Genomic DNA, 13,481 nt, shown 5'->3' on the forward strand with positions numbered 1-13,481 from the left:
GATTTATTTTCAATTTATTTATATTCACATTATTTCCAATTATTTATTTTAATTTTATTTCTATTCAGATTATTTCTACTCAGATTATTTAATTCAGATTATTTCCAATCAGATTATTTATATTTATCTTATTTATATTCAGATAATTTGTTTTCTTTTTATTTGTATTCAGATTATCTCAGGTTATTTATTTTCATTTTATTTCTATTCAGATTCTTTAATTCAGATTATTTCTATTCAGATTATTTATAGTCAGATGATTTATTTTCAATTTATTTATATTCAGAGTATTTATTTTCCTTTTATTTATATTCACATTATTTCTATTGATCTTATTGCTATTAATCTTTAATTATTTAATTCAGATTGTTTATATTTAGCTTATTTATATTCAGAATTTTTTTTCAATGTCTTTATATTCAGATTATTTATTTTTATCTTATTTATTTCTACTCAGATTATTAATATTCAGCGGGTGCCCCCCCCGCTGCCACCCCCATCCAAGGACGGGGACCCCGAGTCAGCGGCGCGAGGAGGCTGGCTGCAAAAGCCCTCTTTATTTGGAGTATAAAATGGGGGGGGGGAGTGGGGGCCCCCCGGGACATGGGGACGAGGGTCTGTCACCGCCTGTCCCCCTGGGATCGCGGAGCTGAAGTCGTGGTGGGGGAGCCCCGTGCCCCATGAGTGAGGGGCAGTGACTGCGGCTGGGGGGGGACACCTGGCCCCGGGATGGCATCGCCCCCCCCCCGGCCAGTGTCACTCCTGGACTGGGGTCATGCCCCTGGGATGGTGTCACCCCGGGCTGGCGTCACCCCCAGCCAATGTCACCCCTAGTCTGGCATCACCCCTGGCCGGTGTCACCCTAAAGCTGGCGTCACCCACAGGTTGGCGTCACCCCTGGGCTGCCATCACCCCGGCCAGTGTCACCCCTGGTCTGGTATCGTACCCCAGGATGGCCATCACCCCGACCAGTGTCACCCCTGGTCTGGTATCGTACCCCAGGATGGCCATCACCCCGACCAGTGTCACCCCTGGTCTGGTATCGTACCCCAGGATGGCCATCACCCCGACCAGTGTCACCCCTGGTCTGGTATCGTACCCCAGGATGGCCATCACCCCGACCAGTGTCACCCCTGGTCTGGTATCGTACCCCAGGATGGCCATCACCCCGGCCAGTGTCACCCCAGGATGGCCATCACCCCCAGGCCCACGTCACCCCTGGCCTGGTGTCATGTCCCAGGCTGGCATCACTCGCAGGGCAGTGTCACCCCCAGGCTGGTGTCACCCCTGAGTGGCAGCGGGTCCCCATGTGTGCTGGTGCCACAGCAAGGGCACCTTGCCTGGGTCCATGTGGTCCTCCAGCGTTTGGAACAGCAGCACCCATCAAGGCACCCCCCCCAGTGAGGTGCTCCTGCTGACTTGGGGACATCCCCCTGCCACCAGCTGTCCCCAGTGAAGCTGGTCCAATGTCCCAGCTGCCAGCAGCATCCCGTGGCCCTGGCCACCACCCTGGAGACAGGGCATCTTCACACCCCGCGGCGTCCCGGGGTGAGGAGGTGACAGGGTGTCAAACAAGCCGGGTGACACTGGGGTGGGGGGAGGTCAGTTCTTGAACATGTCGCACAGCAGCTTCTCCATGGGGGTGTTGCCGATGGTCCGGCGGAAGAAGAGCAGTTCCACGCGCTCGGAGGAGATGAAGCGCAGCGCCGGGAGGAGCAGCAGCAGCTTCCCGAACCTGGGGGACAGAGCGGTGGCCATGGGTGGGTGTCCCCACCTCTGGTGTCACCCATGGGGACATGGGGACGGCGGTACCTGACAGGCTGCCCGGGGTAGTGAGAACAGTTGTGCTGGCCCAGCATCACCTGTGACTGGTCCTGCAGGTTCTCCACCTGCTCAGGGTCCTTCAGGCCGCGGGTCTCTGCAGGGACAAAGGGGTGACGGGGTGGGGTGGGGACATGGGGACAGACAGCAGCGGGTGCTGGTGGGTCCCCCACCTGGTTTGAAGAGCACCACGGCCTTCATGCAGGCAAATTCGGTGGGGTCGACGGCCAGCGCCTTGAAGCGGCCGAGGGTCTCCTGCAGCGCCTGGACGTCCAGGGCAGCTGGCAGCAGCTTGCCAGGGGCTGGCTCGGGGACGGCCAGCAGCGGGCAGCTCTCCAGGGGCATGGACCACTGGATGGCACAGAGCAGGAACAGCTCGCTCCACGCTTCCTCCAGCAGGATCACCTGGGGTGAGGGGGGCAAGCCCCAAAAACCCCCGTCACCCCCAAAGCCTCCAGCACCTGAAACCACCACATTGGTTGGGCTGCAGAGCATCTTCTGGGGGGGGGACCCCCAGACCCTGCAGAGAATGTTGTGGGGATGCTCCAGCCATCCCCCTCCCACTGGTTGCCTACATTTTTGGGGGTCCCGGTTGTCCCATAGGGGGGTCCCCAATGCCCCATGGGGGTCCCCAACCCCACCTGGTCACGGAAGGGCAGGTTGGAGAAGACGGGCAGGTTTTTGGCCCATTTCACGGCCATGAAGAGGAGACGCGCTGAGGTCTCGTAGACGTTTTCGGGGCTGGCCGCCGGGTACGGTGCCACCTGGTACTCACTGGCCGCTCGCTCCGGCTCGCCGCCTGTCACATCCACCGTCTCATCAGCTGCGGGGACAGAAGAGGACGCTGGTGGTCACCCCATTGTGGGGACAACCCCCTGCCCGTCCCCTCCCCACCGGTGGCCACCCACCATCCTCAGGCTCCAGCTTGGCACAGGTCTCGGCCGTCATCAGGCTGGCCATGAAGCGATGGTTGGTGGGCGGTGTGGGTGCTCGGGGACCCGGGGTGATGGCGACAGTGGCACCGGGACCACGGGGAGCTGGGCAGGGAGTCGGGGGGACCTCACGGGTGGTGGTCACATGCTCAGGGGGCAGCTCGGCATCCAGCTCGATGCTGTCCAGCCGGACCTGCGCCGTGCTGCGGGGCTGGCGCTCATTCTGCACAGCTGCGGGGACAAGGTGGCATCAGCACCGGCCACTCTGCTATCACCCCCGCTGTCTGCCACCGTGTGACCCCCCCCACCCGTCTTACCATCCTTGTTCATGCCAGCCTGCAGGCACTTCTTCAGCCGGCAGGCCTGGCACTGGTTGCGGTGCGCCTTGTCCACTGGGCACAGCCCTGTCCCCGCCTGGCACCTATGGGGAGAGGTGGCACCCGGCTGCAGCCCCTGGGGTGGCCCCTGTCCCTGGGGCACAGGTGTCCTGCCCCCATGGGTGCCATGTCCTGGGGGTGCTTTGTCCCTGTTGGGTGTCTTGTCCCCCCACAATGGGTGCCCCGCCATGATGGGCACCCTGTCCCCAATGGGTCCCCTGTCCCAATGAATGCCCTGTCCCCAGTGGGTGCCCTGTCCCCTCTGTGGGTGCACTGTCCCAGTGAATACACTGCCTTGATGGCTGTCCTGGCCCCATGGGTGTCCTGGACCTCTCCCAGGGTCCCCACCTCACTGGGCACCTGTCCCCTGGTCCCTGCCCTGCGGGGTGTCCATCCCATGGGTCCATACCCCACTGGGTGCCTGTCCCCCTAGTCTCTGCCCCACTGGGTGTTCATCCCCAAGGTCTCTATCCCTCTGGGTGCCCATCCCCTGGGGTCCCTGTCCCACTGGGTTCACATCCCCCTGGTCCCTACCCTGATGGGTGCCTGTCTCCCTGGTCCCTGACCCACTGGGTGCCTGTCCCGCCAGTCCCTGACGCACTGGGTGCCCATCCCCTGGGTCCTTGCCTTGCTGGGTGCCCATTCCCAGGTCCTTGCCCCACTGGCTGCTCATCCCACCCTGGTCCCTGCCCCACGGGGATCCCCCCACCCCCGTCCCCACCTGTAGATGAGCTTCCTGCGGACACTGCGCTTGAAGAAGCCGCTGCAGCCGTTGCAGGCGTAGATGCCGTAGTGCTTCCCGCTGCTGGTGTCCCCGCACACCTTGCACAGCAGCACGGGGCTCAGCACCTTGCCGGGGGCCGGGCTCAGCCCTGCAGGAGCGGAGCCAACACATTCGGGGTGACTCGGGACACCCCAGCGTCCCTCATCCCTCCCACTAGTCCCCAGTGCCCCCCCAGCACGCTGGTGATGGAGTGGTTTCCACCTCCACTGGTCCAGCCCAGGGACATGGATGGGGACACCTCAGGGACTCTAGGGTTTGCAGATGGGGTTCAGCATCTCCCCACACCCCAGTGACTGGGATGCTGCGGGATGAGCTCTCATGGGACTTTTAGAAGGGGATGAAATGTTGTCCCTAGGGATGGGGACACCAGGTGTCCCAGTCGGGGGATGCCAGGCATCCCAGAGAAGGGCCACAACCAGGGACTGGAGGTGTCCTGACACGGCTGGGGACACTGGGCATCCCAGCAAGGGGCTGTGGGCATCCCAGAGAAGGGTCACAGCAGGAGACCGCGGGGACCCTGGAGAAGGGCAGGGGACCATGGGCATCCAGGAGAGGGCTGTGGCTGGGGACTGCAGGCATCCTGCAGAAGGGCCATAGCTGGGGACCCTGGGGATCCTGGAGAAGGACCATGATGAGGACCATGGGCATCGTGGAGAGCACTGGGGTTGGGGACTGCAGGCATCCTGGCCCAGAGAAGAACCACGATGAGGACCCTCAGTATCTTGGAGAAGGGTGATAGCTGAGGACCCCGGGCATCCAGGAGGAGGACCACGATGGGGACCCCATGTATCTTGGAGAAGAACCACGATGAGGACCCCAGGCATCCCAGATAAGGACCGTGATGGGGGCCCCCACCATCCTGGTGAAGGACTACAATGGAGACCCCAGCCATCCCTGAGAAGGACCATGTTGGGGACCCTGGATATCTTGGAGAAGGACTGTGATGGGGACCCCAGCCATCCTGAAGAAAGACCCCACTGGTGACCGCGGTCCCGCCGTGTCGCACCGACTCAAGCAGAACACCACCTCTTACCCGTGGGGCTATCATCCAGCCCAGCGCTCACCACCGACCCCACCGGCGACGCAGCCATCCCGTACCCGGCGTTCCTGACCTCTGTCTCTCCCCTCCCTCTGGCTGCCACCACGGTGGGTGCCCCCGGGTCTGGCGAGGCGGTGGGTGCTCCGGCAGCTCTGCAGGCAGCGGGGTTCTTGCCTTGCTCTCTTCAAGGCAGCTTAGTGGCGGGCGCTGTGTAAGCAGCCGCCTCTTTGTCACCCTCTTAATCTTTAGTGTCTGCGCAGGGAGGGGGGGGATCAATCAGCCACGCAATGAAGAATTAAAAAGGTGCTGAGCCCCAGCCCTGTAACTCTAAACCCCGCGACACCCAAGCCACCCCCGCCACGCGCCACCACAGGCCACTGTGGGGGTGTCACCCTGCCACCGTGTGTACCTCCCCCCCTACCCAGCATTGCAAGGCTGAGATTGCGGCGGAGGTGGGAGACAGGGCTTGGGGTAGGGACCCCCATATGTGTCCCCCCCACTTAGGACCCACTGGGTCCTATAAGCGCATAAGCCCTTCACTAAGGCGGTTAGAGGGGAATAACGAAAAGTGGTAATTAAGGGGGTAATTTCCCTGCCCCCAAGTAATTAATTACCAGCCCTGATGGGGAGGGGAGGGGGGATGTTCGGTGCCCCCCCCCCCCCCCCCCGGTGCCTCGGTTTCCCGTCCCGGGGGGACACGGGGGCCCCTGGGGGCAGGACTGCTGACATGGCAGCGGGTGGAGGCCAGGTGGCCCCCAGGGTTACGCAACTGCTACTAAACCCTTGCTGTGACAGGGCAGCACAATTTGGGATTTGAGGGCTTTATCCGCTAAACCCCCCCTGCCCAGCTCAGGGGGATGGTGGGTGGCCACCATCACCCAGCCCGGGTTGTCCCCAGGGATGGGCCAGGCTGTGGCCGGGGGTCCCCGGCCCCCTGTGTCCCTCCCGGGGGGGGGCTCAGGCTGCGACCCTGGGGGTGTTGTTGCTGTCTGTGGCCCCAGCGGAGGTGTCCCAGGGGACGGGTGCTGGCAATGGGTCCCTGCTGAGGGCTGGCGGCAGTGACACCAGTAGATCCGGGGGCTGGGGGGTCAGCCCTCCATCATCCCTGCCTGCTGCATGGTGCCATCATCCTGCCTGCTGCATGGCTCCATCCCCGCTGGCCGCAGCATTGCTCCATCCTCCTCTGCCTGCAGCATCGCTTCATCCCCGCTGCCTGCACCATTGCTCATGTTCCCCTGCCTGCAGCATCGCTCCATCCCCCCCCGCCTGCAGCGTGGCTCCATCACCCTGACTGCAGCATTGCTCCGATTTCCCCTGCCTGCAGCATATCTCCACCATCCTGCCTGCCTGTAGCATGGCTCCATCATCCTTGCCTGCAGCATTGTTCCATCACCTCTGCCTGCAGCACCCCTCCACCCCCGGGACCCCCTGTCCCCCCCGGGGTGCCCCGTCCGACCCCGCAGCCCCCCATCCTGCGGCGGGCCCCCACCCTGACCCAGATCTCTGACAGCCACCATCTGCAGCAGCGGCCGCCCTCCTCCCTCTGCAGAATTATGACGCTGGGTTAATGCGGCAGGAGCAAGCTGTCACCTCGCCCTGCCCGTCCCTTGCCCGCGGCTTAGGTGCCTCCAGACCCTTCAGCAGAGCTTCACCCATGGGTGAAACAACCCCCGGTGCCCGATCCGGGGGTGCCAGGAGCACCCACACCCCAGGATGCCAGCCCACCCATGGGTGACACGGGGACCCGGGTGCCCGGTGCCAGGGGACGTCGGGGAGCGGCCAGCATGGCGATACATGCTGAGTCGGCTAATTTGCCCGTCCCCTCCTCGCCGTTGGGTAAAAGCCAGCTCCGGAGCAGGGATTTGGGAGGGGGATTAGCCGGGCCAACCATCTGCTGCCAGCCAATCATCAGCACGGCCAGGAAAGCCAATAATTACAAAAATATGGTTTCTCACTCTGTTTCTCCATCACACCCGGCTGGGTGCTGTCGCCAAGGTGGGGTCCCCATGGAGCAACACCCTGTCCCCCTCCCTGGGAGCATCCAATGAGCACCAAACCCAGGCACCTGGGGGGGCTCGACCCAGCCCATTTTTGGGGAGCGGCCTGAGCAGACCCGATGCCACAGCTGAGGGGCTGCGGGCAGTGGGGTGGGGGTGAAGGAGCAAACGTTAAAGCCCGCGGCGGGGTCGTGACTCGGCTTGGTGACAGACGCTGGGGCAGATGCCACGGGATTACCGAGCCTAAAACCTCGGGATCTGCCCCGCTTCCCCCCCAGCAGGCAGAGAGCATTTAATTACTAATTTACTAATTACCCAAAGATGCTGGCGATGGGCTTGAAACCTGTGGTCAGGAGCAGCCCCAAGGCTCCAGCCGCCCTAATCCCACCGGCGGTGGGGAACTGGCAGATGCGCCCTGGCCAGGGGACAGCTCAGTTGGGGACATCGGGTGATGCAGGGAGGCACTGCTGTCCTGGCAGCCCTGCTCCTGCTGGTGAGGGCATGGGGTGGTGGGGAAGGGGAGGGGACAGTGGGGACAAGGAGGAGATGATGGGGACCAGGAGGAGACAACAGGGATCAAGGGGAGATGGTGGGCACCAAGAGGGGACAACAAGGATCAGGAGGGGATGGTAGGGACCAGGAGGAGACGTTGGGGACCGAGGGGAGATGGTGGGGACCAGGAGGGGATGATGGAGACCAGGAGGAGCTGATGGAGATGAAGAGGAGATGACAGGGACCAGGAGGGGACAACAAGGATCGGGAGGGGGTGATTTGGACCAGGAAGAGATGGTGGAGACCAGGACAGAATGATGTGGAATGAGGAGATGATGGGGATGAGGATGGGATGATTTGGAACCAGGAGGGGATGAAGGGGAGTAAGAGGAGATGGTGCTGACCAGGAGGGGATGATGGAGACCAGGAGAGATGGTGGGAACCAGGAGAGGACAACAAGGATCAGGAGGCGATGATGGGGACCAAGAGGAGGTGATGGGGACTGGGAGGGGATGATGAGGATCAGGAGGGGACAATGGGAACCTGGATGTCTTGATGGTGACCAGGATGGTGACAATGGTGACATCTTGATGGTGACAATGATGGATGGTGGAGAGTAAGAGGAGACAGCAGGGAGGTGACAGCAGAGAGTAGGAGGTGACAGCAGGGACCAGGAGGGGATGGTGGATACTGGGAGGGGACACTAGGGACCAGAAGCGGGTGGCAAGAACCGGAGGGTACATCAGAACGGGACAATGGGGACCAGGAGAGGATGGTGGGGATCAGGAGGGGAGAAGAGCAACCAGAAGAAGACACAAAAGTCTGGGAGGGTACAAGATGGCTGTGGGACTGGAGGTGGCTGGGAAGGGTTAACATGGCCACCCAGCGCTGAGGCGTGTCCAGGCCAGGCTCCGGTTTCAGCTGTAATTAGCTCTTCTTTATTGGAGGCTCCATGACAAATGATGCTGTGGAGGCTGCTCGATGACAGAGCGTGACAGCTCCCATGTCACCTGCCCCAAGCCCTGCCAAAGCCTTCGCAGACCCCCTGACACAAGGATTAAAGTTTAATGTGGCTCCGGAGCTGACCCCAGGCACACATTGCCCCAGGGACACGGGGCTGGGGACAGGCTGGTGGCTGTCCCTTGGGCCACCTTCAGGGCAAGAGGCATTTTGGCACCAAGAGGTGTTTTGGCACCAGTCCAGTGGCCACTGGCTATCAGTGCATCGTGGCCACAGGGCTGTATTGTGACTCCTTTGGGGCCACACAAGGGGTTCATTGATGAAATATCACACCAGGTAGGGTTTCTCCCCCTGGGACTGGCCCCGCAGGATGGGCTCGGTGCCACGGTGGGGCCGGTCGGTGTGGTCTGGGCACATTCCCGGGCACTGGCGGAGCCATGTGCAGGTGCCAAAGGCCACTGCGTTGCTCGCCGGGGTGCACTGAGGTCCTGCCCGGCGGCCACCTTAGGAGCAACAGCTTCCTGGGGACCACGGTGGAGTGAGGGGACCACAGAGGCGTCACCAAGGTGAGGGAGCTGGGCACAGCATGAGCGCCAGGGCTGGCGCGGTGCCCGAGGCTGCGGCTTGGGTTTTGCCAGGGTGACCTGGCACCACAACTGTCTGGGGACAGAGAGGTCCCCGAAATGGGGCTGGTCATGGCCCCATGTCCTCATTCTCTGGACATCATGTTTTCTCCTTGCAGATGAACCTCCTCGCCCAGGTAAAGGGGGAGCCGGCGGGGAGGGCACCCGCACCCAGGAGGTGCCACTCCTCTGCTGTGGCACCCACGGACCCCGTGGCTGGGACCTGCCCAGTGCCGAGTCTGGGGATGCAGAGGGGATGGGGGTTCCTGGGAGGCTGCTCTGGGCTGGGGATGGGTGCTAGCAGGGGTGGGTGCCAGCAGGGGTGGGTGCCAGCAGGGGTGTGTGCTAGCAGGGATGTGTGCCAGCAGGGGTGGGTGCCAGCAGGGGTGGGTGGTACCAGGGGTGGGTGCCAGCAGGGGATGGGTGCTAGCAGAGGCTGGCTCCCCGGCTCGCTCTGCCCCCTCTCCCCACAGGTGAGCACCCTGGTGCAGACCCTGCGAGCCCCGGACGGGCCGTTCCTCCAGGCCCGGCACTGGCTGGGCTCCTGGGTGCGACAGGTTTTGGGGGTGCTGGCACGGGGACCCCGGCCAGGGGCTCGGGCAGGGGCATGGCAGCGGTCCAGGCAGGGGCTGCGCCATGGCACTGGTGCCCTGGGTCCCATCTCCCCAGCGCCACCGGGGCTGACGCCGGGTGTTTGTCCCTCCAGGTGGGCAGCTCCAGGCAGGTAAGTGCCAGCATCCCCTCTGCGCCCGGCACCACCCGTCTCACCCCTGGCTCAACAGGGCCAAATCCTGCAAGCCCTGCCTTTCCCTCAGCTCCTAGAGGAAATGGCCCCTTCTCGGAGGGTTTCCCCATCCATGGAGATCCAAGCTGTGCCCAAGCCACCAGGGATGGGGGATGAGCCAGTGGGTTGGGGATGCTGCCGCTGTCCCTGGGGCACCGGTGGCCCTGAAACACGGATGGGTCCCCAGGCAGTGGCTGGAGTGGCGAGCACGGCAGCGTTCTTCCTCTGCGAGGGGCTGCTGGGCCAGCACTTTGACATAGTCCCCGATGGGGTGGCTGAGCCCCAGCCCGGGGACCTCTTCCTCTTCCCACTGGCCTCGGGGGGCCCTGGCTGGTGGGGCGCCCACGCCGGCATCTACTGCGGTGATGGGGAGATCATCCACCTGGAAGGTGAGCCCCAGGAGGTGGCCACGGCGTGGGGACGTCCCGGTGGAAGGGACACGGGGTACAGCGTACCCTCTGCTCCACAGGCAGCTCGGGGACATCCCCATCGGGGATTGTGGCCAAGCACGGCAAGAACCACCTCCTGCGGACACGGGGTCCGGCCAAGGTGCTGCGGAGGAAGGGAGGGCTGGATGCGGCCGCCCTGCAGCGGCGAATCCGGGCGGCCATGGACCAGGCGGTGGAGTATGACGCGGTCACCTGCAACTGCATCCACTTTGCCCTCACCCTGCTGGGGCTGGGCCAGCTCGCTGGCACCATGGTGGGTGCCACCACCCCGGGGGACCCCAACGCCCGCTCCAGCCGAGCGTCACCACAGCCCATCTTCTCTCCCAGGTGTCCCCAGCGCTGCAGTGATGGAGGCGGTGATGCGCCTGGGGGATGCGTGGGGCTGGAACATCCCTCCCCGGGGGACCAGCGTTGTGCCAGTGGCTTTTAGCATCCCTCCTGCGTGGCAATAAATGGTTGCACGGAGAGTCTGTGCTAAACCTGTTTGATTTGTGCTTTTTTCGCTTTTGCTTTCCTTTTCCCTGAAGCTGCCTGTGAGCGATGTCCTGCCTTGGCACATCTCGAAGGGGGAAGAGCTCTTCACTCCCTGTGGCCTCCTGAGACAAACAGATGCCTCTTTCGTTAACGGCGTTTGGTTTTGAGCATCAAAATAAATATTCCCTGGGCTGCTGGCTTGAGAACTGGCCAAACAGCTGGACCAGGTCTGGCTGGACGCCAGTCACCGGCGGTATACCCCAGGGGTCAATCCTGGGTCCAGGTGGGGGCTGGAGGAAAATCTCTCATAGGCAGGTGGGAGGTTGCTACATGACACACACTTTTGGAATGTCCTGCAGGTCCTCTGACTCCAGAGTGTTTCCAGGATCAGAGAATCATAGAACAGTTGGGGTTGGAAGGGACCTCTAAAGGTCATCTAGTCCAACCCCCCTGCCGTGGGCAGGGACATCTTCAACTAGAGCAGGTTGCTCAGAGCCCCGTCCAACCTGACCTGGAATGTTTCCAGGGATGGGGCATCCACCACCTCTCTGGGCAACCTGTGCCAGTGTTTCACCACCCTCAGTGTAAAACATTTCTTCCTTAGATCTAGTCTAAAGCTACCCCCCTTTAGTTTAAAGCCATTCCCCCTTGTCCTGTCGCAACAGGCCCTGCTAAAAAGTTTGCCCCCATCTTTTTTATAAGCCCCCTGTTAGGTACTGATAGGCTGCAAGAAGGTCTCCCCGAAGCCTCCTCTTCTCCAGGCTGAACAACCCCAACTCTCTCAGCCTTTCTTCATAGCAGAGGTGTTCCATCCCCCTGATCATTTTCATGGCCCTCTTCTGGACATGCTCCAACAGGTCCGTGTCTTTCTTATGCTGAGGACTCCAGAGCTGGACGCAGTGCTCCAGGTGGGGTCTCACCAGAGCAGAGGGGCAGAATCCCCTCCCTCCACCTGCTGGCCACGCTGCTTTGGATGCAGCCCAGGATATGATTGGCCTTCGGGGCTGCGAGCGCACATTGCTGGCTCCTGTCCAGCTTTTTATCCCCCAGTACCCCCAAGTCCTTCTCGGCAGGGCTGCTCTCAATCCCTTCATCCCCCAGCCTGTATTGATACCGGGGGTTGCCCTGACCCAGGTGCCGGACCTTGCACTTGGCCTTGTTAAACCTCATGAGGTTCACACAGGCCCACTTCTCGAGCTTGTCCAGGTCCCTCTGGATGGCATCCCGTCCCTCTGGCGTGTCGACCACACCACTCTGTCATCTGCAAACTTGCTGAGGGTGCACTCAATCCCACTGTCTATGTCACTGATGAAGATATTGAACAGCACCGGTCCCAGTACAGACCCCTGCGGGACGCCACTCGTCACCAGCCTCCATCTGGACATTGAGCTGTTGACCACTACCCTCTGGGTGTGACCATCTAAGCAATTCCTCCCCCACCGGACAGTCCACCCATCAAATCCATACCTCTCCAGGTTAGAGAGAAGGATGTTGTGGGGGACCGTGTCAAAGGCCTTACAGAGGTCCCGATAGACAAGATCTGCAGCCCTTCCCGTGTCCACTGATGTAGTCACTCCACCACAGAAGGCCACTGGGTTGGTCAGGCAGGACTTGCCCTTGGTGAAGCCATGCTGGCTGTCTTGAATCACCTCCCTGTCCTCCATGTGCCTTAGCATAGCTCCCAGGAGGATCTGCTCCATGATCTTGCCAGGCACAGAGGTGAGACTGACTGGCCTGTAGTTCCCTGGGTCTTCCTTTTTTCCCTTTTTAAAAAGGGGGGTTATGTTTCCCCTTCTCCAGTCAGTGGGAACTTCTCCGGACTGCCACGACTTCTCAAATACGATGGATAGTGGCTTAGCAGCTTCATCCGCCAGTTCCTTCAGGACCTGCGGACGGATCTCATCGGGTCCCACGGACTTGTGCACCTTCAGGTGCCTTAGATGGTCTTAAACCTGATGTTCTCCCGCAGTGGGCGGCTCTTCATTCTCCCAATCCCGCCTTTGCCTTCTGCGGCTTGGGCGGTGAGGGTCGAGCACTTGCCGGTGAAGACCGGGGCAAAAAAGTCATTGAGTACCTCCGCCTTCTCCGTGTCCCGGGTAACTAGGTCTCCCGTTTCGTTCTGGAGAGGGCCCACATTTTCCCTCCTCTTCCTTTTATCCCCGACGTACCTATAGAATCTTTTCTTGTTGCCCTTGATGTGCCTGGCCAGATTTAATTCTATCAGGGCTTTAGCTTTCCTAACCTGATCCCTGGCTGCTCGGGCAATTCCTCTGTATTCCTCCCAGGCTCCCTGTCCTTGCTGCCACCCTCTGTAGGCTTCCTTTTTGTGTTGGGGTTTGTCCGGGAGCTCCTTGTTCATCCATGCAGGCCTCCTGGCGTTTTTGCCTGGCTTCCTCTTTGTTGGGATGCATCGCTCCTGAGCTTGGAGGAGGTGATCCTTGAATATTACCCAGCTTTCGTGGGCCCCTCTTCCCTCCAGGGCTTTGTCCCATGGCACTCTACCAAGCAGATCCCTGAAGGCAGCAAAATTTAATAAATCTAATCAATGCATGGCAATTAACCTCCAGCAAGCAGAAAGCAACCCCTGACCCGCTGCACCTCCTGCCCCATGCAGACGGGTCCCCCACCAGCGCTGGCAGCTGGAGCCCAGCCCTCCTGCGGACCCCAGCCCCCTTTGGAGACCCCAGCCCTCTTTGGGAATCCTCAAGGGCTCCCAGGGATCCCAGCTTTGTTTGGGGACTCCAGCCCT

General features: G+C 61.1%; 2 protein-coding genes across 2 annotated transcripts; one reads left to right on the forward strand and one right to left on the reverse strand.

Moving 5' to 3' along the window:
* Window positions 1-1,602: 1,602 nt before the first annotated feature.
* On the reverse strand, window positions 1,603-5,005 carry NR2E3 (nuclear receptor subfamily 2 group E member 3). The gene is made up of 8 exons (XM_076348745.1): window positions 4,948-5,005; window positions 3,852-4,002; window positions 3,071-3,174; window positions 2,730-2,984; window positions 2,463-2,644; window positions 1,995-2,226; window positions 1,813-1,918; window positions 1,603-1,735 (listed from the first exon to the last, which is right to left on the reverse strand). Exons 1-8 carry the CDS (start codon window positions 5,003-5,005, stop codon window positions 1,603-1,605), a joined length of 1,221 nt encoding a protein of 406 aa, XP_076204860.1.
* Window positions 5,006-9,444: 4,439 nt separating this feature from the next.
* LOC143165224 (uncharacterized) lies at window positions 9,445-10,737 on the forward strand. The gene is made up of 6 exons (XM_076348680.1): window positions 9,445-9,573; window positions 9,732-9,749; window positions 9,841-9,870; window positions 9,997-10,198; window positions 10,279-10,511; window positions 10,586-10,737. Exons 1-6 carry the CDS (start codon window positions 9,445-9,447, stop codon window positions 10,604-10,606), a joined length of 633 nt encoding a protein of 210 aa, XP_076204795.1. The 3' UTR covers window positions 10,607-10,737.
* The last annotated feature ends 2,744 nt before the right edge of the window (window positions 10,738-13,481 follow it).

Source organism: Aptenodytes patagonicus, chromosome 10 (genome assembly GCF_965638725.1).
Source record: "Aptenodytes patagonicus chromosome 10, bAptPat1.pri.cur, whole genome shotgun sequence".
Classification (NCBI taxonomy): Eukaryota; Metazoa; Chordata; class Aves; order Sphenisciformes; family Spheniscidae; genus Aptenodytes; species Aptenodytes patagonicus.